The sequence below is a fragment of the Galeopterus variegatus genome, unplaced genomic scaffold (assembly GCF_000696425.1).
Source record: "Galeopterus variegatus unplaced genomic scaffold, G_variegatus-3.0.2 Scaffold106, whole genome shotgun sequence".
NCBI lineage: Eukaryota > Metazoa > Chordata > Mammalia > Dermoptera > Cynocephalidae > Galeopterus > Galeopterus variegatus.
The window spans coordinates 611678-635414 of record NW_007726217.1 but is presented as its reverse complement, the minus strand read 5'-3'; the positions used below and the strand labels follow the sequence as shown (position 1 = coordinate 635414).

General features: G+C 38.6%; 1 protein-coding gene across 4 annotated transcripts in view; it reads left to right on the top strand.

Moving 5' to 3' along the window:
* KIAA0319L (KIAA0319-like ortholog) overlaps positions 1-23737 on the top strand; it is an 89342-nt gene that overhangs the window by 38125 nt on the left and 27480 nt on the right. For all 4 annotated transcript variants that reach the window (XM_008585356.1, XM_008585340.1, XM_008585348.1 and 1 more), the window contains 3 exons: positions 14095-14341; positions 17047-17148; positions 20081-20178. In XM_008585356.1, the coding sequence (XP_008583578.1) occupies positions 14095-14341; positions 17047-17148; positions 20081-20178 (447 nt within the window). The remainder of the gene's footprint in view (positions 1-14094; positions 14342-17046; positions 17149-20080; positions 20179-23737) is intronic.

The window sequence follows — 23737 nt, the reverse complement described above, 5'->3', positions numbered from 1 at the left end:
AGAAAAAGTGGGCAGCCTGTCTCCTTGTTGCATGTGAACATGACAGAAATCCCTGCTATTGTAGTATTCCTTTTTCAAAAGTATTGAACCACAACACCTTTTTCTTATTTTTTTCCCTTTTAACTGCCCACTTTCTCTTCTAATCTCCTTAAGAGTTCTGGTTCTTTAGTTTTCTTAGCTGGTCTTTACTACATACACTGAGTTTGAAATTGTGTTTGTTGGCTACTGTGTAAGCTAACTTATTGTCTAAGTCCATTTAGGCTGCTATAACAAAATACCATAAACTGGGTGTCTTATAAACAATAGAAATTTATTTCTTATAGTTCCGAGGCTGGGAAATGCAAGATGAAGGTACTGGCAGATTTGGTGTCTGGTACAGGGGCCCATTCTTTATAGACAGTGCCTTCTAGCTGTGTCTTTGCATGGTAGAACAGGCAAACACGCTGCCTCTGGCCTGTTTTATGTGGAGCACTGATCCCATGCAATAGGGCTCCTCCCTCATGATCTAATTACCTCCCAAAGTCCTTACCTCCTAATACTGTCACCTTGGGGGGTAAGAATTTCAACATGAATTTTTTTTTGGGGGGGGACACAGACATTCAGACCATAGCATTTATTTTATTTTTATTTTTATTTTTATTTTCTGGAGTCTGGCTGGTACAGGAATCTGAACCCTGGATCTTGGTGTTATCAGCACCACACTCTAACCACATGAGCCCCAGACCATAGCATTTATGAAGCAAGAGTTGGTGAGGGTTTTGGTGTGAGTCCATTAACAGATCCTTGCTAACTGGCATATCCTGAGCCAGGGGGAAAAAGTCTCAAAAGTAGCAGTCTCTTAGTTAATTCCACAGGCTGTCATCCCTCTCCCTTTCCCCCTTCATGGATGGTCTTAGTTTCTCTGAGAAGACATACTTTGTCAGTAACTGCTATGAAGATAAACCCTGCTATATTCTCCAGCCTCAGCTTTATTGCTGAGAATTGGGATGGGGTGTGTCTTTAAACCCCACTGGCTTTGCTGCTTCAGGGAGACGTTGTCTTTCCTCTGGTAGGCTTTTTATTAGTGACAATGGTTGCATTTTTGTTTTATTTTAGTGCAATTGTGTCTTAAATCAAAGTGTGTTGAAAGCTGACTTTGTGAATTGTTCTTTAACATTAAGTAGACACCAGGATAATATGTGTCTTACCAAGGAGGGCCTCTACCTGGACTGTGATGTGACCTGGATAAGTGTGAACATGCTGTATGTGCCCTGCAGGCTCCTACTCAAAATGGAATAGATAGTGATGGATGGTTTTGCTTTATCATCTTGAATTAGGACATTGATCACTGGGGCTGGCTTGCTTGATTTAGAGAGGGTAGCCCCAGAGTGGGGGCAAGCTAGGAAGGGAGGAGGGAGAGAAGAGAATGGAGAGAAGAAGGAAGAGACTGTGAATTGAAATCTTTCATCATTCTGAATAAGGCTTCTTTGAAGAAGAAACAGGTATGTGGCATGATTATATGACATACATAAAGTATAAGAATTGGGTTAGTTTTTATGATTTTTGTCAAGTGCTAGAAAAAATTGCCCAAGGAAATTCCATCCAACCCTATATCATCCCCTAAAAATTTTCAGTATTACTTAATAGTTTCTGAAGTAATATAATTTGTTCCATGTCTCCTTTTCCTGTTTCCTTAAAATAAATGCATAAATAAATGATAAACAAGCTGTTTCTTTAAAAATAGAAATCCGTGTGCCTAACCTAAAAATATGCATACTCCTACTTCTGGGAATCTATTCTAAAGCAATAATTCCTTTTAAAAAAAATTTTTTTTCTAATTTTTTTAATGTGGTTGATTATTGTGGCCCATTACCGAAACCTCCCTCCCTCCTCCCTCTCCCCCCTCCCACCCAACAATGTCCTTTCTGTTCTCTTGTCGTATCGACTTCAAGGAATTGTAATTGTTATGTCTTCTTCCCCCCCCAGTTTTTTTTTGTGTGTGTGTGAATTTATATATTTATTTTTAGCTCCCACCAATAAGTGAGAACATGTGGTATTTCTCTTTCTGTGCCTGACTTGTTTCACTTAATATAATTCTCTCTAGGTCCATCCATGTCGTTGCAAATGGCAGTATTTCATTCTTTTTTATAGCTGAGTAGTATTTCATTGTGTAGATATACCACATTTTCCATATCCACTCATCCGGTGATGGACATTTGGGCTGGTTCCAACTCTTGGCTATTGTAAAGAGTTAAAGCAATAATTCCTAAATGAAGAGCTTGCATACCATGATGAGATGCTATTTATTTAACGGAAAAAGTGGAAGCTGTCTGTCTAATAAGAGAAAAATGGACATTGTTTAACCATTAAAAATACATTTTTGGATACATGAATTGCTCTTTTGTTACTCCCTTCTATTTCCCACTCCAGCCACACTAAATGCTTTCTCTTCTGTGGACACCATACTTTTTTAAAAAAAAGCTTTTTTAAAAGTATAATTGCCATATTATAAACTGCACATGTTTAAAGTGTACAATTTGGTTGTACACTTATTATATATATATATGCTCATAAAGCCATCACCATAAAAAAGATAATGAACATATTCATCAACCCCAAATTTTCTCCTGCCTTTTTGTAATCCTTCCCTCTCACCCCCTCCTTTATCCCTAACAACTGACCTACTTTTAGTCATTATAGAATTTACTGGAATTTTTAAATAAATGGATTCATATAGTATGTACACATTTCTTTTCTTTCTTTCTTTTTTTTTTTTTTTTTAAAGATGACCGGTAAGGGGATCTTAACCCTTGACTTGGTGTTGTCAGCACCACGCTCAGCCAGTGAGCGAACCGGCCATCCCTATATGGGATCCGAACCCGTGGCCTTGGTGTTATCAGCACCGCACTCTACCAAGTGAGCCACAGGCCGGCCCAGTACACATTTCTTTTTAACAGCTTTATTGAGGTATAGTTTATATACCATAAAATTCATTCCTCTTAAGCGTAACAATTCAATGATTTTAGTAAGTGTATAGAGTTGTACATCACCACAATCCAGTTTGATAACATTTCTATCACCCAAAGAACTTCCCTTGTGCTCATTTGCCCAAAAGTTCCTGTGTGCGGTCCCTATTTCCACCCCCAGCTCTAAGCATCCATTGATCTGCTGTCTATATATTTGTCTTTTCTGGACTTTGCATATAAATGGAATCATGCAATATGTAATCATTCGTACCTGGATTCTTTCACTTAGCATAATGTTTTTATGTTCATCCATGTTGTAGCACGTGCCAGTAGTTGGTTCCTTTTAATTGCTGAATAGTATTCCATTGTATAGATGGATCATAATTTGTTTCACCTGTTAATGGATTTGGGGTTGTTCCAGATTTTGGGTATTACAGATAAAGCTGCTGGGAACATTTGCGTACATGTCTTTTGTATGGGCATTTGCTTTAATTTCTCTTAAATGGAGTGGAATAGCGGGGTTATGTCATAGGTCTATACTTAACTTTTTAAGAAACTGCGCAACTGTTTTTCAAAGTGGTTGTACCATTTTACATTCCCATCAGTAATGTATGAAAGTTTTAGTTGCTCCACATTCTTGCTAACACTTGGTATGGTCAGTCTTTTTAATTTTATACATTGTAATTGGTATGTAATAGTATCTCATAGTGATTTTGATTTGCATTTTCCTAATGACTAATGATGTTGAACATTTTTCATGTGCTTATTTACCATCCAAATTTTTTTGTAAAATGTTTATATTTTTCTCCATTTAAAAAAAGTGAGTTGTGGGCCGGCCCGGTGGCGCACTGGAGAGTGCGCCGCTTGGGAGCGCGGCGGCGCTCCCGCCGAGGGTTCGGATCCCATGTGGAGACCGGTTCCCGCTCACTGGCTGAGCGCGGTGCGGGCACAACACCGAGGGTTGTGATCCCGTTGCCGGTCAGTTAAAAAAAAAAAGTGAGTTGTTTCTTTTCTTATATATTCCGCATACAAGCACCATATTTTTCCATCCTTCCTCCACCGAATTGCTTTTTCACATTTACTGAAAATCAATTAATCAATGTTTTATGGGTCTATTTCTGGACTGTATTTGGCTCCATTCATCTATCTATATTGACATTAACACTACATTATCTTGATAACTGCAGCTTTATAGTGTCTTTAAATCAGATAATGTAGATCTTACAACTTTGTTCTTCTTTATCAAAATTTATAATATTCACTAATTGCCCTTCTGATATCTGTAGAATCTCTAATTATGTCATCTCCCTCATTTCTTTTTTTTTTTTTTTTTTTTTTTGTCTTTTGTCTTTTTCCGTGTCCGGCAACGGATCGCAATCCTCAGTGATGCCCCCGTACCGGACCGGGGACCGGCAACGGGATCGCAACCCTCGGTGTTGCTCCCGCGCCTCGCTCAGCCAGTGAGCGGGAACCGGTCTGTATGTGGGATCCGAACCCTCGGGCGGGAGCGCCGCCGCGCTTCCCAAGCGGCGCACTATCCAGTGTGCCACCGGGCCGGCCCATCTCCCTCATTTCTGATATTGGTAATTTGTTTCTCTCACTGTCACTCTGGTGCTAGCTCTTGCTCTCTCTTCTGCTAATCAGACTGGTTAGGTTTTTCTCCAAGAACTATGTTTGGTTTCATTCATTTTTCGTGATTGTTTTTCTCTTCTATTTTGTTGATTTCTTCTTTAATCTTTATTATTACATTTCTGTGGCTTAATTTGGGTTTAATTTTCTCTTCTTTTTCTAGTTTCTTAAGATGTAATTTGAGGTCATTGATTTGAGACTTCCTTCTTTTTGGTGTTTTTTTTTTTTTTTTTGGTGGCTGCCCAGTGTAGGGGTTCAAACTCTTGACCTTGGTGTTATCACCACCATGCTCTAACCAAGTGAGATAACTAGCCAGCCCGAGACTTCCTTCTTTTTTGATGGAGGCATTTAGTGTTATAAATTTCCTTCTGAGTACTGCTTTCGCTGCATCCCACAAATTTTGATTTTGCTTATGGTTTTATTCAGTTCAAAATACTTTTTAATTTCGTTTTTGACTACTCCTTTGACCCTTGGGTTATTTAGGAGTATTATGTAGTTTCAAACATGTGGGGGAATTTTCTAGATGTTGTTATGTTATGGATTGGTAATTTAATTCTATTATAGCCTGAGAACATTGTATATGACTTGAATCCTTTTAAATTTATTGAGAGCAGGCTGGTTGGCTCAGTTGGTGAGTGCAGCCTTGTAACACCAATGTCAAAGGTTTGGATCCCCATATAAGCCAGCCACCAAAAACAAAAAATAAATTTATTGAGACCAGTTTTATAGCTCAGAATATGGCCTATCCTTGTAAATGGATATGGATATGAACTTGAAAAGAATATGTATTCTGCTGTTGTTAGCTGAGTGTCAGGTCAAACTGATTATTGTTGTCAAGTCTTTTGTATCCTTACTTATTTTGTCTCCTTCCTTTAGTTATTAGAGTGAGGTGATGAAATATCACACAATAGTTATAGATATGTCTGTTTATCCTCATTGTTCGGTCAGCTTTTGCTTTATGTGTGTATTTTTTTTTGAAGTTTATTATTAGATGTGTTAATGTTTAGGACGGTTATGTCCTCTTGATGATTGGCCCCTTTATCATTGTGAAATAATCCTCCTATCTCTGGTACTATTCTTTGTTCTGAATTCTCTTTTATCTGCTATTTATATAGCCACTTAAGCTTTCCTTTGATTGGTGTTAGCATAATATATCTTTTACCATTCTTTTACTTTGAACCTATTTGTATCTTAATGTTTAAAATGCATTTCTTCAACCTTACAACACCAAGGTCACAGGTTTGGATCCCTATACTGGCCAGCCTCAAAAAAAAAAAAAAGTAAAAATTAAAAACGTAAAGTGAATTTCTTGTAGGCTTCTTATAGCTGGGTTGCTTTTTATCCATTCTGACAATCTCTGCTGATTAATTGGAGTTAGATCACTTATATTTAATGTGATTATTGATGTGATTGGATTCAAATCTACCAGCTTAGTATTTGTTTTCTGTTTGTTCCATGTGTTCTTTGTCCTTTTTCCCCTATTTTTATGCTTTTCTTTGAAATAATTGAATATTTAAAAATTCCATTTTCCTGCCTTTATCGACTTATTGGTTGTGATAGGCAGAATAATGGCCCCTAAGGATGTCAACATTCTAATCCCAGGAACCTGTGAATTTGTTATGTTACATGACAAAGAGGAATTAAAGTTGCAGATGGAATTAAGATTGCTAATCAACTGGCCTTAAAATCGGAAGATTAGGGGCCGGCCCGGTGGCGCACTGCTATAGTGCGCCGCTTGGGAAGCGCGGTGGCGCTCCCGCCGAGGGTTCGGATCCCACATACAGACCAGTTCCCGCTCACTGGCTGAGCGAGGCACGGGAGCAACACCAAGGGCTGCGATCCTGTTGCCGGTCCCGGTCCGGTACGGGGGCGACACTGAGGGTTGCGATCCGTTGCCGGACACCGAAAAAGACAAAAAAAAAAAAAATCGGAAGATTATTCTGCATTTTCTGGGTAGTCTCAATGTAAACACTAGGATCCTTGAAAGTGGAAAAGGAAGATGTAACTATGGAAGAAAGACACAGAGATGTAGCAATACTTGCTTTGCTGATGAGGCACAGGAAACATGAGGGAAATAGATTATTCCCTAATACCTCCAGAAAGGAACACAGCCCTGCCAACCCCTTGATTTTAGCCCAGTGAGATCTGTGTTGTATTCCTATACTGTAGTACTGTAAGACAATAAGTTTGTATTATTTAAGGCACTAAGTTTGTGGTAATTTGTTATAGCAATGATAAAAAATTTAATACATAGTTAAAATTCTTTGTTGTATAGTTTTAGTGGTTGCTATAGAGTTTATAGTATACAGTCTTTAGCTTATCAAGAACTACCTGAAATGATATTATTTTACCTTCATTTTTGGAAAATATTTTCACTGTTCAAATAAATCTAAGGTGTCAGGTTTCTTTTTTGCTGTCAGTACTTTAAAGATATTGTGCCAAGTCTTCTAGCTTGCATTGTTTCCACTGAGAAATCTCCTGTAATTTTTATCTTTGTTCTTTTATATGTAATATGTCTTTTTTCTCTGGCTGCTTATAAGAAATCTTTGTAAGTAACATTTGTTAGTATTCTGCCTGATGCCCTGTGAGTTAGGAGGTTTTTCCATTGTGGCTTATAAGGACTAGTTTTGAACTATTGGATTTTATTATTCCTCAGCGTAGTTTTCTTTATGTTTCATGTGCTTGGGACTTGTTGAACTTCTCTAATCTGGGTTAGAATGTAGGTTTATAGTTTTCATCAAATTTAGAAAAGTATTGACCATTATTTCTTCAAACATTTTTTTGCCCCTTCTGCCCTTTGAGAATGCCTACTACAGGCATGTTTGGTCACTTGAATTTCTTTTGCAGTTTGTTGATGCTGTGTTCATTTCTTTTAGTCTGTCTTTCTCTGTGTATTCCATTTTATATAGTTTCTATTGAAATTCTCCAAGTTTACTAGCCTTCTTCTGCATTGTCTAATCTCAGATATTGTAATAGTCATTTCCAGAAGTTTGATTTGGGTCTTTTTTATGTCTTCCATGTTTCTACTTAATATATTCAGTATTTCCTATAGCTTTCTGTACATATGGAATACAATCACAATAATTATTTTAATATCCTTGTCTACCAGTCTGTCATCTCTTTATTTCTAGATCAGTTTTAATTGATTGATATTTTTCCTTATTATAAGATTTATTTTCCTGCTTCTTTGCATGTCTGATTATTTTTGATTGGGTACCAGACCCAATTGTAAATTTTACCTAGTCAGGTGCTGGATATTTTTGTATCACTGTAAGTATTCTTGAGCTTTGTTCTGGGATGTGGTCAAATTATTTGAAAGCAATTTGATCCTTTTGAGTCTTGCTTTTAAGCCTTGTCATGTGAGTCCAGAGCTGTGTGTAGTCTGGGGTTAATTTTTCCATACACTGAAGTAAGACCTTTATTTATTTTTTATTTTTTATTTTTATTTTTTAAAGATGACCAGTGAGGGGATCTTAACCCTTGACTTGGTGTTGTCAGCACCACGCTGTCCCAACTGAGCTAACCAGCCATCCCTATATACGGCTCTGAACCCATGGCTTTGGTGTTATCAGCGCCACACTCTCCCAAGTGAGCCACAGGCCGGCCCTAAGGCCTTTGTTAGTACTCTACCTGATGCCCTGTGAATTTTTCTATTCTGGCTTTTTAAGAATAGGTGCTATTCCTGGCCCCCTTGAACTTGAGTAGTGTTCCCTGTAATGTTTTTAGGTAGTTCTTTCACTGATCTTGGGTAATTTTCTCACATACATGAGATGATCCATACTTAATTACTTGAAGGGTTCTTCTGCAGATCTTCAGAGTTCTCTCTGTGCAGCTCTCTCCTAGATGCCTAGATACATCTCTTCAGCTCAGACTGCTGTTCTCTGCCTGGATTTTCCCTTCCTTTGCTGTGGCCTAGAAACTTTCTCCAGACAGTAAGCTGGGACAATTATAGGCCTCACCTTACTTGTTTTTCATCTCTTAGGGATTGTTGTTTTTCACTACCTGATGTCTGGTGTCTTGAATGCCATTGTTTCATGTATTTTGTCTGTTTTTTGAAAAATCATTTCAGGCAGGAGGATAAATCTGTTGACTGGAAGCGGAAGTCCTCCATGTTTTTGTTTTGTTTTGTTTTGTTTTGTTTTAACCTGGCATTCACCTGCCTAACTACTACTTATTCTTCAAGACTCATCACAGGCTTCACTTCTTCTAGGAAATCTTCTCTGATGTTCACTTCCACAGATTTGGTTCAGATACCCTCCCACATATTTGTACAATACCCTAAACTCTATCACTGTATTTTCATTCTGAGAATGTGATGCTTATTGTTCAAACTCAGTACTTCCAAATATGTCCTTGATCTTGTCTCTTTGCATCTTTAGTTACTATTCCATTGCTCTCTCTTCCTTTTATTTAAAAATATCAAGGGTAGTCTACACTTATTTTTTCTCCTTCATTCACTTGTATTTAATCCTTAGCCCTGTGGAATTTGATTTCCACTGAGGCTATTCTTACCGGGGTCACCGGTAACTTCACAATTGCCAATTGCAGTGTCTTCTTTTCAGTTTTTTCTGATTGGACCTCTCTGCATTATTTTATACTAGTTGCAGTAGTCCCTTCTGTGTTATTAAAACACATTCCTTTTTTTTTTTTGGCACCTGGCAGGTACAGGAATCCAAACTCTTGACCTTGGTGTTATAGGTGTTATAACACCATGCTCTAACCAACTAAGCTAACTGGCCAGCTCCTGGTTCTTTTTCTTCTTTCTGAACATTCCTTTTTAGTCAATTTTGTGGGTCCTTTCATCTGCTCATATGTTAAGCCTTGGTATTTCCAAGTGTTCTATTTTTGAACTTCTGTTTCCTTTACTTACATGCTCTTCTTATTGTAGTTCATCCACTCCTATGGCTTCAGCTACTATCCTTGAGACTTTTTTTCCAAGTCTGAGTCTCTACTTGAATTTCTCAGAGATACTTTAAATTCAGTATGTCTAAAACATAACTTGCCTGTAATTTCCTTAAAAATTGCTCTTCTTTTTTTTTTTTTCCTTTTTGTCTTTTTTACTGACCGGTAACGGGATCGCAACCCTCGGTGTCGCGCCCGCACCGCACTCAGACAGTGAGCGGGAACCGGTCTCCACATGGGATCCGAACCCTTGGCGGGAGCACCACCGCGCTCCCAAGCAGCACACTCTCCAGTGCATCACTGGGCCATCCCAAAAGTTGCTCTTCTGTAGTCTGTCTTAATTTTTGACATTACTGTAGTCAGTTTCTTACTCAGGTTAGAGACATGGCTATTATCTCGAACTCTTTTCCCCAAACCCTTGGTCTATATCTGTTTCACAAATATTAGTTCCTTAATATTTTAAAATTCATCCCACAGGGGGAATTTCCAGTAATGGTGGCAGAGTGAAGTGGTCTTCTGAACCTTCCCACAGATAATAATTATAAAATCTGTTTTAAAAAAAAATGTATTTAAAGGACTGGAAAGAATCCGAAAGAAGAAAGAAGCAGAGGAGAGTCTGCTTTTGAAAAAACAGCAACTGGAAGTGACAAGAATTGTGAATTTGCAGCTTTTTAATATTTTTGCCAGAGGGCATTCACCAACCCCACAGCAGAGGAAAGTAGCAGTGAAAAACCCTAGGCTTACTTTCTTATGGTGGCAAAGAACAGAGTTCATGATAGAAAAGGTATCTGGAAATTTAGTAGGAGAGCCTTGAAAGTAAGAAAAAAGGACAAACCCCATAACCTGACTATAGACTCTGCTAAAACCCCTGGCTGAACCTCTAAACCCACATGGGGCTACTCTAGGAGGCCTGGTGAAAAAGCAGACACAGATCCGATAGGCAGTGTGCAGAGTTCTGTCTTTGAAAAACAAAACTTACACCAGGTGAGCTCTGTGAATTGCTGTTTTTTTAACTGAGTGCATTTCTTAACCATGAGGAAACAGGCAGCAGAAACCTGAAATCTTAAGTACATGAAGTGTCAGAGGACAGAGTTGAAGGTTGAGAAGTTTGGAAGGAATCCACCAAAGCAAAGAAATTACAGTGATAATGGGCCATGTGAAGATGGAAGCAGAGATCAGAGTTATGTTGCCACAAGTCAAGGAATGCTATGAGTCTCTGGGAGCTGGAAGAAGCAAAGAAGGATTCTCCCCTGGAGCCTTCAGAGGGGGTGTGGCCTTGCCAATACCTTGATTTCAGACTTTTAGCCTCCAGAACTGTGAGAGGATAAATTTCTGTTGTTTTAAGCCACAAGTTCATGGTAATTTGTTGTGGCAGCTTTAGGAAACTAACAAACCATGTTCATAAATTCTAGAATGGTCAAAATGATTTTGGAAAAAAACCAACAAAGATGGAGGACTTCAACTGTCCACTTTGGAGACTTAGAAAGCCGCAGTAATCAAGGCAGTGGTATTGGTGTAAAAATCAACTAAATGAATGAAACGGAGTCCAGAAATAGATCCACACATATATGATCAATTTGGTTTGCCAAGGCAATTCATTGAGGAAGGGATAATCGTTTCAACAATTGATGGTAGAACAATTGGACAGTGATATGTAGAAACGTGAACCTTGACCTTTACTTCTCACAGTACAGATTAACTCAAAATGGATCATAGACCTAAACTGAAGAGCTAAAACTGTAAAACTCATAGTCACTAAAAGCATGAACCATGAAGAAAAAAATCATAAATTGGAGCTCATCAAATTTATAAATGTTTGCTAATTTAAAGAAAACACTAAGAAAATGAAAAAGCAAGCTACAGACTGGGAAAACATATTTGCAAATTATATATCTGACAAAGGACTTGTGTATAGAATATATAAAGAGCTCTTGCAACTCAATTAAAAAACTAATAACTCATTTTAAAAAATGAGCAAAAGATTTGAACTGATAGTCCACCAAAGAAGTTATACAGATGTACAACAAATGCATGAAAAGATGTTTGACATCATTAATCATCAAGAAAATGCAAATTAAAACCCTAGTTAGATGCCACTATGTGCCTCTAGAATGGCTAAAACTAAAAAGACTTCCACACCAAATTCTGGTGAGGTAGTAGATATATAATGTCACAGCAATTTTGGAAAACTGTGTGGCGGTTTTATAAAAAAGTTAAAATAACACTTTCCATATGACCAGGCATTCTACTCACAAGTATTTACCTAAGAAAAATGAAAGTACATGTCCATACAAAGACTTGTAGAAGAATGGTGATAGCAGCTCAATTTGTAATAGCCAAAAACTGGAATCAACCTAAATGTCCATCTATAAGTGAGAGAATAAACAAATTGTGGTATATTCATATAGCAGAACACTACTCAGCAATAATAAGGAATGAATTATTGATACAACATGGATGAATAACAAAATAATTTTGCTGAATGAAATAAGCCAGACCCTAAAAAAGATTACATATTGTGTGGTTCCATTTATATAAAAATCTAGAAAATGCAAAGTAGTCTATAGTGACAGGAAGAAGAGAATGGTTGCTTAGGAAATATGGGTGGGGAGGAGAAGGGATTACACAGGAGCATGAGGAATCTTTGGAAGTGATGAATATGTTCATTATCTTGATTGTGGTGATGCTTTCATAGGTATATGCATATGTCAAAATTTATCAGATTGTATGCTTTAATTTATTTATTTTTTGCAACTGGCTGGTATGGCGATCCAAACCCATGATGTTGGTGTTACAAGGTTGCACTCTAACCAACTGAGCCGACCAGCCAGCCCCGTATGCTTTAAATATGGTCAATGTATGTCAATTATACTTTAATAACGCTGTAAAAAAAATAAGCAGAGATTTGAGTAAACATCACCAAAGAAAAAATGACTGGCCAATACACACATGAAAATATGTTTAATATTATTAGTCCTGAGGACATTCAAATTAAATCAGTGAGATACCACTTCAGAACCTCTAGAATGACAAAAAAAAAAAAAAAAAGATCAGGAATACCAAGTGTTGGTGAAGTTGTGGAGCAACTGGAACTCTCATACATTGCTGGTAAGAATGCAAAGTGGTACAGCCACATTGGGTAACAGTTCACAGTTTCTTATGAAGTTAAACATGCCCTTATATATAACAAGCAATTCTCTTAAGTATTTACCCAGGATAAATTAAAACATGTTTACAGAAACATTTTTATTCACTTATAGCTTTATTTATAATAGCTGAGAACTGAAAACAACTTTAATCTTCACCAGTAGATGAATGGAAAACCAATTTTGGTATATCTCTGTAATGGAATATTACTCAGCAATAAAAAAGAATGTTCTACTGAATCAATACCATGGATAAATCATGAAAACGTTATGTTTAGTGAAAGTAGCCAGAAACAAAAAATAGTATGTATATGATTCCTTTTATATGAAATATAAGAACGCCCAAACTAATCAACCATGATAGAAAACAAATTATTGGTTGCCTGAGCCTGGAGGTGGAGACAGGAATTTACTGCAAAGGGACAAGAATGAACTTTTGGGGCCGATAGAAATGTTCTGTTTTAATTGTTATATGGCTATATATATTTATCAAAACATTGACCTTATATACTTGAAATGTGTGCAGTTAATTTTATGTGAATTACACTTCAACTAAGTAGATTTTAAAATGTCCATACCACCACCCCTGTTTAGCTACTTGTCATTCTCATGTGGATGAACGTAGTACCCTTCTAAGTGGTATCTTGCTGTTGACTTACTTCTTCAAACCCATGCGCTACAAAGCCTGACCTTGTCACTTCCTTCATACAACCCTTTAATTGCTCACTGTTACCTAGTTCCTTAAAGTAGCATATAATGCCTTCTTCCGTTTGGTCCTTGCCTATTTTTCCAGATCATCTTAGACCACTTCCTACCTCTCACCTGGCTTATGGTTCTCAGTTCTCAACACACACGAAGTTTATTTCATTTTGTTTGCCTATTCTTTCTCTCCCCTCAGCCTTTTGTGTAGTAAACAACTGTTTGCCCTTTAAAACTCAGCTTAGGATTCTCTTTCTCCAGGAAGCCTTTTTCTTTTTTTAAAATCATCCTTCTCCACACCCTCCCTCTCTCCTAGGGAGAAAGTTAAGTACCCTCAGATTGTGTTTCTGTCATTCATTGTAACTTTTATAAGTATATTTGCTGTTTTGGCTTATGATTTCAGTTCTCTCTCCCCCACTTGTTGAGCACAATGATTTAGTTTCATTTATGTTTTGGATCCACAAGGCCTGTTGCACAGTAGGTGCTCAATAAGTATTTGTAGGAATATTGAATATAAATATTAAGTAAGAAAAGAAGATAAAAGTGTACATAATATGGTTATTACTATTTTGTTTTAAAAAAAACATTTGCATAGAAAAAATAGAAGATTTATATCATTTTTAGCACCATTTTTCTTTGGGTTATGTGACTACTTTAATATTTTTGACATTTTTGTATTTCTCAAGAAAACATTTAATGTGGTATTTCATGAGACATAACCTGAAAATCTGTGTAACTTTTGCCTACTCAGATGAATTTTTGCATTTCTTTAGGTCCACAAGGCAGTTACAGTCTCCAGTCCCTTAACCACAGGCATGACTGCAGAGATTCCTGATTGGCCAAAGAATGTATCGATCCAACCTGAAACATCAGAGGGTCCCGGTACTCTGCCCAGCACTCAGCAAGTAAAAAGTCTTGAGAAAATTCAGGTTGCTACCCCTCTGCCTGTGGCTCCCTCCTACAGTTATGCTACCCCCACCCCCCGGGCCTCTTTCCAGAGCACCTCAGCACCATACCCAGGTGAGGCCCTTTGCCCCTGCCCCTGGAGACAGGATGGGGAAGTGGAGCATTTGATCAAAGTGTTTGCTTTTAGAGGACAGAAGAGAGGGAGGCATGACTTGAATACTGTATGTTAGAGAAAAAATAATCCTATCATCATAGGGTTTGGGGCTCTCGATACCTTTCCAAGCAGGCCTCGAGCCTGTGGAAGTTGATAAGGCTCATTTTTCCAGCGGTAGATTCTACTGTGACTTAAAGGCACAAGATTCAGTTAAGGTGCTGGTTGGCTACTCAGTTGGTTAGACCACAGTGTAACCAAGGTCAAGGGTTCAGATCCCTCTACTGGCCAGCTGCCAACATCAACAACAAAGATTCAGTTAAGTAATGTTCAAGGAATTAAGTAAACAGAGGCCACTGGGAAGAAAGAGTTGGATTGATGTACCTGTTTGCCCTCTGAAAGGCTGGTTCTGGGTCAGATATTTGTCTCTCTGCTTTTTACAGCATCTTTATTTTTAAAGCAACCCACAAGAAGGAGATTTATACACACATAGAGTGTTGTGTTTTAAGTCTGTGCTTCACTGGTACTTTTCTAAGGTATTAGAAGGAAATGGTTAATCAAGGTAATTAAGGTGATCTTTATTCCCTGAAAAAGTCAAGAGAGTGAAGCAAAGCCAGTGAAAACAAATTTTTGGCAGTTTTTTTTTTTTTTTTTGTCTTTTTTCGTGACCAGCAACGGATCACAACCCTCAGTGTCGCGCCCGTACCGGACCGGGACCGGCAACGGGATCGCAACCCACGGTGCTGCTCCCACACCTTGCTCAGCCAGTGAGCGGCCGGTCTGTATATGGGATCCGAACCCTCGGCGGGAGCGCCGCCGCACTTCCCAAGCGGCGCACTGTAGCAGTGCGCCACCGGGCCGGCCCGTTTTTGGCAGTTTTTAATTTCATAGGATCTCCTTTCATGGTAACATAATGTGAAATTTTAGGGTTTCAATCCTGAGGCACTAAAATCATTTTTGTATTCAGGCAGAATGCCTGTAGGTTTTGGTGTAATAGTGAGGGGTTTGGATTGTACTGTATTGAGCACCCATTTTTTTGTCCATTACACTTTCTCTCAGTATAATGGTTTTTTTCTTTCTTTCTTTTTTTGAAGTCACTTCAGAGAGTTCTTATTTCACCTCCTGGAGCATCCAAATTCTGAAGCTTTCCATAAAGGATGGTTTCAATTCTCCTCAGGTGCAATGTTCTCAAGCAGAAGCAGATAAATCTCAAGTTTCACATTTGTCTAGGAAGCCTTTCTCACCTCCCAGAAATATGAGTGGGCCAGCCTGTTGTTTGCTTTAAGCTCTCCTAGTTTTGAGGTCTCATACCAAATGAATAATTACTGTCAGAGAAATAAGATTTATATAATCAGTGGTTCTCAATGGTCTGCAAATGTTTTTGGTTGTTATAGTTGGGTGGTGGTGGTGCTACTGACATCTTGTGGGTAGAGGCCAGGGATACTGCTAAACATTTTACAGTGCTTAGGACAATCCCCCCAATAACAAAGAATTATCTGGTCTAAAATGGCAAAAGTGCTGAGATTGAGAAACCCTGACATATATGAGATAGCTCGTGAATAGTATGAAAACAGTATATAGCTGTTTGCTGAGTTGAGTGTTCCAAAAACGCTAAAGGAGATCCATTTGAACTGAAATGGTCTGGGAAGATTTTTTGGAGAGGAGATAGGGTTTGAGCTAGAAACAAAGTCCTGTATTTAGAATAAAGAAAGGCAAACACCCCAACTGAAGGAGGTAGCTTCAGCAAAGTTCCCGAGAGTAGACCATGGTTTCTGCAGAGCACAGAGGGAAAATTAGTATAACTAGAGGCAGAATTAGGTAGGAAGGGGGAGACAGTGAGATCAGAAGATGGTTTCCTAATGCCAGGTTTAGGAATTTGGTCTTAAACATGGTGTGGGAGCTGGGGGTCTTAAATAGGAGAGTAGCATGGTGAGTATTTTAAAAAGACTAATAGTGGTGGGTATTTTAGGAAGACAGAATGGATTGGAGTGGGAAGAACTATCAGAGGGAAGACCAGTTAAGATTCTTGGAATAATCTAGTGTGAACAACGAGTCTATGGTTGTAGCAATTGGAATGGAAAGAAAGTAAGGCAGGCCTTGTGACTGACATTTGCAGACCATAATTAAAACACAGTGGAGAGGGCCGGCCCGGTGGCGCACTCGGTTGAGTGCGGCGCTTGGGAGCGCAGCGGCGTTCCCGCTGAGGGTTCGGATCCCATATAGAGACTGGTCCGCTCACTGGTTGAGCGCAGTGTGGGCATGACACCGAGGGTTGCGATCCCGTTACCGGTCACGAAAAAAGACAAAAAGGAAAAAAAAAAAAACACAGTGGAGAGAAAGGAGGAAAAGTAGAGTAATATGGAGTCATGATAAGCAAGAGTTTTTGGGTGGAGGCAGTCAGCAGTGTAGATGCCACTGAGGTGAAGGATGAGGATTAAGACACAGTTGTTAGATTTGATAAGCAGTTTGTGGATGTCTTTGAAAGAGTCTTTTCGCTGGAAAATTGGGGCCAAATCGAATTTCAGGAGATTAGAGAGTAGAAAAATAATTAGGAAATGAAGTCAGTAGCTGAATATCATTCACAAAAGGAGTTTGTTCACAACGGAAAGAGGGAGGTGGGACAGTCTGGACCTAGTTCTTATCTCTTGTATATTTACTTTGTTTCCAGTTATAAAAGAACTGGTGGTATCTGCTGGAGAGAGTGTCCAGATAACCCTGCCTAAGAATGAAGTTCAGTTAAACGCATATGTTCTCCCAGAACCACCTGAAGGTAAAAATCCCCTTATATTTGGATAATGTTTTAATTTGCAGTGATGTCCACATACCCATTTATTTTTTACTCAGTCCTCTGAGGAGAGGATATAGCGTGTATGTGCACAAATATTTATGTAATATGAAAGGCAATATAGTATAGGGTTTGAGATCATAGGCTTTCTCTGATGTCAAACCTGGGTTCAAATCCCAGTCCACCCAGTCATTAGCTGAATGATTTTAAGCAAATGACTTAACTTCTCCAAGTTTCCACTTCTGTTTCAGTAAAATGTTGGTAATAATTCCTACCTCATAAGGCTCCTTTAAAGGGAAAAATGAGATAGTATATAAGTCACCTAGTTCAGTGCCTGGCATATAGCTGATGCTCATTAACATAGATCTTATTTATTAGGTTATATTATACCATTTAAAGGAGAAGAAACGGAGACTCAGATTAACTTATTTATTTCAGCCATACAACTACTAAATAGCAGATACAGAACTTAAAGAGAAGTTATTCAAAACTATTGCTAATGTAGATTTTGTCACTTAAGAAAAAAAAAAAAGGCAAGCCCAATGTGATATACAAAATCGATATTTATAAAATATATAAATTAGGGGATGATTAACTCATTATTTAAGAAAACTATTCTAATATGAGCATCCCTTTCACCTTTGAAGTATATATTAGCATACCAGAGTTTGACTTATAAGCACACATGTATTCACTTAAGACTATTTATGACATGAGTGAAGCATACTTTGATGAAAATTGATTGTGTTGGGTTATGTTACTCTCCTTAATAGGTTAGTCAAGTAGAATGTCCTTCCCTATTCAGGATGTCCTTCCCTTTTAGGTACACATGTTTCCAATACAGTATTCCAAATTTCTGGGTCTAATACCAAATAGTGCATTTATACAAAAAGTACTTTTCCAGAACCAAAATGCATCTCTATTCTATATTTCTGCTCTCAAATTGAGGTCTCCCTCTTAGTTAATTCCATGTTGCCCTGGAGAAGCTTTTTCCTTTCTTCCTCTGGTAGTAAGTTAGGGTGAATGGACTTAGGTGGCCTTTGAAGATGGAGGTGAGGAAAGAACTGCCTTAAGCTGTGATCATTTGCACTGTTTTGTGAAAGATACGCTTCGCTTGGCTCTACTGTATTTTCTTTTCTAATCCATATTTGCACATATATTTCTTTTTTCTTTTTGCATATACATTTCTATGAGTTACTATCACCTTATAGATTAGTATTGCAAAGCATATCAGTTCAGAAACAGATTCTTTTCAACTCGCTTCTCCCCAGGTTTTTCAGCCTTTATCAGATACACAAGATGGATGGTTTCAAACTTTTCAAAGGTTGGCAGCCATGAGGCAGGACCAACTCTGCATGTTCTTCATCCCCCAACCCCACCCATGGCAGCCCATTAGAGTCCCTCCTTGGGGTTTGGAGGTCCAGTTTCAAAACCACTGTTCTAAGTCATTACAACCAGTATTCTGTCTAACAGACCTACACTCAGTTGTTCCTACTCTTGGGCAAATTTCTGCCTGTATGACATAAGCTCATCCCTTGAGCTTTTAGGAATATTGTCCTTTTCTGAAATTCGTGTTGCTAGCCTTACATATTATAAAATTACCAGTTCCCAAACTAGTGTATCTGTTTTCTGTGTGGAAAAAATTTCCAACAATGATTGGAGGAAATGTCTCTTAGCACAGGTCCTTCTTCTGCTTCTTTCCTGTTCCTCTCCTAACCCAACCTCTACATTACACATTTGCGAGAGCTGCTGGGGCTGACGACTGACCAAAACAATACTATTTTTGGCTGGAGGAAGGAAGGAAGATCTTGTGTTCCAGGCTTGTAAAATAAAATCTGGTCTTCAGATGAAGGATATCTTGGAATTAGGTTCTGTGTGCTAACTTCAGCATTTGAACTCATGAAATAAGAAAAAGACGATCATTTTCTGCTAAGCATTTGAGGTTTCTTTTTTTTTTTTCCTTTTTGTCCTTTTTCGTGACCAGTAACGGGATCGCAACCCTCGGTGTCGCGCCCGCACCGCTCTCAACCAGTGAGCAGACCGGTCTCTGTATGGGATCCAAACCCTCTGCGGGAGCGCCACCGCGCTCCCAAGTGCCGCACTCTACCGAGTGCGCCACCGGGCCGACCCTCTTTTTTAGTTTTGAGTAGTAACTTAAACTAAACTTTCCTACCAAATCCCACTCTTCCCTAGCTCGAGATGCATTTTCTTCCAAAAAAATTTTTAAGACCACTTTTATTGCGGAAGGATTCCATTTAGATAATAGGATTCTACCCTTGCCCTACCCAGTGATACAATCTGAGCAGCAAATGAGGACCATTTAATGCTTCATTTGATCTTAATTAATTTCTGTAGGGCCTATTTTAAATGGGCCATCCCCTACCATCTTCTGCAGTGTGTTATTTAGCTCAGCAGGAATGAAGTAGCTCTTTTAACTCACCAGGGTGTGATGACCTCAGTGAGACGAGCATTGTTAGCACTCTGTAAAAAGCTATTTTTGAACCATGTTATTTAGAAGTCATTGCTGTTCTTTGTTGCAAGAGAAGTTTTGCAAGAAAATGGCCTTTGTTCCCAATGAGTTCATCTGTAGTGGTTGGTAAGGCATGTATTTTCAGTGAGATGGCACACCAAGAGCAACCTGGTATTTTTAGGGAGATTTAGTGCTGGGGAGGGTGGGTATGGGACAGGAATGAGCATTGCTGGGAGAGAGTGGAAGAAGCCATAACTGTAGCTGACCCAGCAGAATCCACCCTTTCTTTCAGCGGATGGTTTGTTTTGCCTACAGGCTTTGGGGTGAAATTTTGAAAACTAAGGCCTTGTCAAGATTTAGAAGAGATTTGTTATTGGCAGGCTATGTGGCTGTCCTCTTTGTGTGTAGGTGTGTATTTTCATGATTTTTGTAACTGCCCTTCTATAGGAGAAACCTACACCTACGACTGGCAGCTGATTACTCATCCTAAAGACTATAGTGGAGAAATGGAAGGGAAACATTCCCAGATCCTCAAACTATCCAAGGTGAATGTGCCTCCTTTCACTTGCAGGGCTAAGATAGAGGAAGTTGACTTTTTTCTTAAATGTATAATACAGAGTTTTCTGTCTACATTTAAGTTGGGAACAGTCTTTCAGAAGTGAATCCTCCAAAAGCCTGGCTGACATCCAGTATTTGTTAGTGTATGATTCTCAAATTTTCATTTATGGTGAGAAGACTGTACCAGCATGGTAGTGATAGCTGAAAACATACACTAAACAGCTTTAAAGGGTAACATAAGGATTTTAGAATTTGGGAGATGAGCTAGGTTATTTGTGGCCACATGACTGTGTGTATTGGCTCAGTCCTTTTGGGATTCAGTGTAGTTATTAAGAGCCGTGGAAATGTTTGTATTCTTTGGCCTAGCCATCTCATTCATTCACTCACTCAACAATTATTTATTGTACACTGATTATGTGGCAGGCATTGGGGATTATCAGTGAATTAATCATAATCTTAATGTTCAAGAACAATAGATTGTTGTTGGTGATATGAAAGGAAGCAGGTAATTGTAACAGGTGATACACTAGGTCAGTGCAGGGGGTCATTAGAGTAGATTTCTAAGGGTCTGCCTAGTTGAGTCATGAAAGGTGACTGACTTACTGGGTAAAGAGTGGCGGGAGAGATAATACCCCAAGTAGAAGAAGCAACCTGTCCACTGGGCCAAAAATGATAGAGAAAATGTGGGGAAAAGGGAATTATTGGGCCGGCCCGTGGCTTACTCAGGAGAGTGTGGTGCTGATAACACCAAGGCTACGGGTTCGGATCCCATATACGGATGGCCGGTTAGCTCATTGGGTGAGCGTGGTGCTGCCAACACCAAGTCAAGGGTTAAAATCCCCTTACCGATCATCTTTTTTAAAAAAAAGGGAATTATAGCCTGACTGGACCCTAAGGTATGAGAAAGGCAATGGCACAAGTAAGTTAGAGAGATGCAGGGGCCAGAGGAGCAGAATCTTGTATGCCAGATTAAGGACTTTGACTCTTATTCAGAGGGAATAGGGAACTTTTGAAAGGTTTTAAGCAGGAGAAAGACATTGTTCAGATTTTTAGTTTAGAAAGATCACTCTGACTGCAGATCGGAAGAGATAAGATTCAAAGTAGGAAGACGAGTGAGGAATCTGTTGAAAAATTTAGGTGTGAAGTGACAGTAGCCTGAGTAAAAAAAAAACTAAAAAAAAATTTAAAACCACCTGTTGAACTCATAAAATGTACCAGACATGGTGCTAATTGTTTTATACAATTATTTCTTTTAATCTTCATGACAGCCCCAAGATGCAGGTATTAATCTCTCTTTTACAATACAAAACTTGTGCTCACTTCAGCAGCACATATACTAAAATTGGAATGATACAGAGAAGATTAGCATGGCCCCTGTGCAAGGATGACACACAAATTCGTGAAGTGTTCCATATTTTTTTACAATAGCTAAGAGTTGGAACCAGCCCAAATGTCCATCATCAGATGAGTGGATATGGAAAATGTGGTATATCTACACAATGGGATACTACTCTGCTATAAAAAAGAACGAAATACTGCCATTTGCAACAACATGGATGGACCTAGAGAGAATTATATTTATTTATTTATTTTTGACTGGTAAGGGGATTGCAAGCCTCGGCACGGTGTGGTCTGCACCACGCTCAGCCAGTGAGCACACTGGCCATCCCTATATAGGATCCAAACCTGTGGCCTTGGTGCTACCAGCGCTGCATTCTCCTGAGTGAGCCACAGGGCCGGCCCTAGAGAGAATTATATTAAGTGAAACTAGTCAGGCACAGAAAGAGAAATATCACATGTTCTCACTTATTTGTGGGAGCTAAAATTAAATAAATAAATACACAAACAACCTGGGGCGGGGGAGGGAAGAAGACACAACAATTACAATTCCTTGAAGCTGACACTACAAGCAAACAGAAGGAGGGAGGGAGGTTTCGGTAATGGGCTACAAGAATCAACCACATTGTTTATTGACAAAATAAAACTAAAAAACAAACAAACAAATAAATAAACAAAAGATTTTATACAAAATAAATAAATAAAAATAAAAAAACAAATTACAAAACTTTTTAGTCATTGGAAAAATGAAGTGGTTTGGCCCAAGTTCATAAAGCTATTAAACAGTAGATTTGTACTGGAGCTTTCCATCTCTAAAGCCCATGCTTTTAGTAACTGTGCCATGATGAGTGGTTAAAAACTAAGTGATGGCAGTGTGGGTGAAGACAAGTAAATGGGTTTGAGAAATAATATGGAGGTCAACTGGATAACATTTGATGATGGATGAACTGGGTGGGGATGTTGGGGAAGAGAAGTCTAGGATAATTCTAGATTTTTGGCTTGGGCACCTGGGTGGACGTTCACTGAAATGAGGAGCATAGAAGGAAGAGCACGTTTGGGGGAGGTTTGCAGGTGGTTAATTCCTTTTTGGACAGAATGAGTTTGAGGTCCCTGTGAGACATTTGAGTGGAGTTGTTCAGATAGTAGTAGCTGCGGGTAAAGGGGTAGAGATCAGGAGACAAGTCTGGGCTAGAGAGAAAAATTTGCACATCAACCTCTAACAGATGATAATTGAAGCCATAGCAATAGATGAGATCAACCAGGGAGAGTATGTAGAGTGGAGAGATAAGCAGGCTGAGCTTAGAGTCCTGGGGAGCAGTATCACGTAAGGGATGGCAGGTAGAGGAAGCTGAAGGGAAAGAGAAGTGGGCAGAGAAGTGAAAGCCAAGGAAGGAGAGCATTATAAGGACAAAGACGTAAAAAATGCTACTAGCAGTCAATTAGTATTTACCTGAAAAGGATAATTCAGAAGAAACCATTCCCCACCCGCCCCTACCATTTGCCTGGAAGATGTTCATTACAGCATTAGTCATAATAGTAAAAATTTGGAAACAACCGAAGTATCCCACAATGTGGAATACTTTTGTGAATTATAACACATTCATTCATGTACTATTCCATAGTCATTAAGCTGAATATTAAAATGACTATATCATAATGAGGAAAGTGTTCATACTAAATGAATGGAAGAAAGGATGGTAAAAAGTTTGACACCTTGATTTTAGCTAGACCCTGAATACCATTGAAATATGAGCTCATCTCCAAACCCCAAGCCTAGGACAATGACTGGTACATGACTGGTTCTCAATAAATGTTTGTTGAATGAATGAACTATATAAAACTATTTTTTGTATATGGTCAAAGATTGGAAGGAAATAGAGAAATATGAGTTGGTGTGTTAGAATAGTGAGGTAGTGGGCAATTTTTGGTTTTCTTTCCCTTCTATATTGTGTGTATATAGTTAGTGGAAATCAGGAGGGAAAAATATTTAGATATTTGGGAATTATTTGGTATCTTTACAAAATGTTTTTCTTTGAAGAGATTATTTTAGTTTCATAACTCTGTAAAGTAGGATGGTTGGGCCCTTAATATTCTTCTGAAAAGAAAATGGGAGTACAGAGATATTGAAATCCCTTCTGTTGTTCTAGAGTCAGCTAGTCATAAGATTCACATTAAAAGCTATGGTTTAGTTTAACTCATTGTTTCATC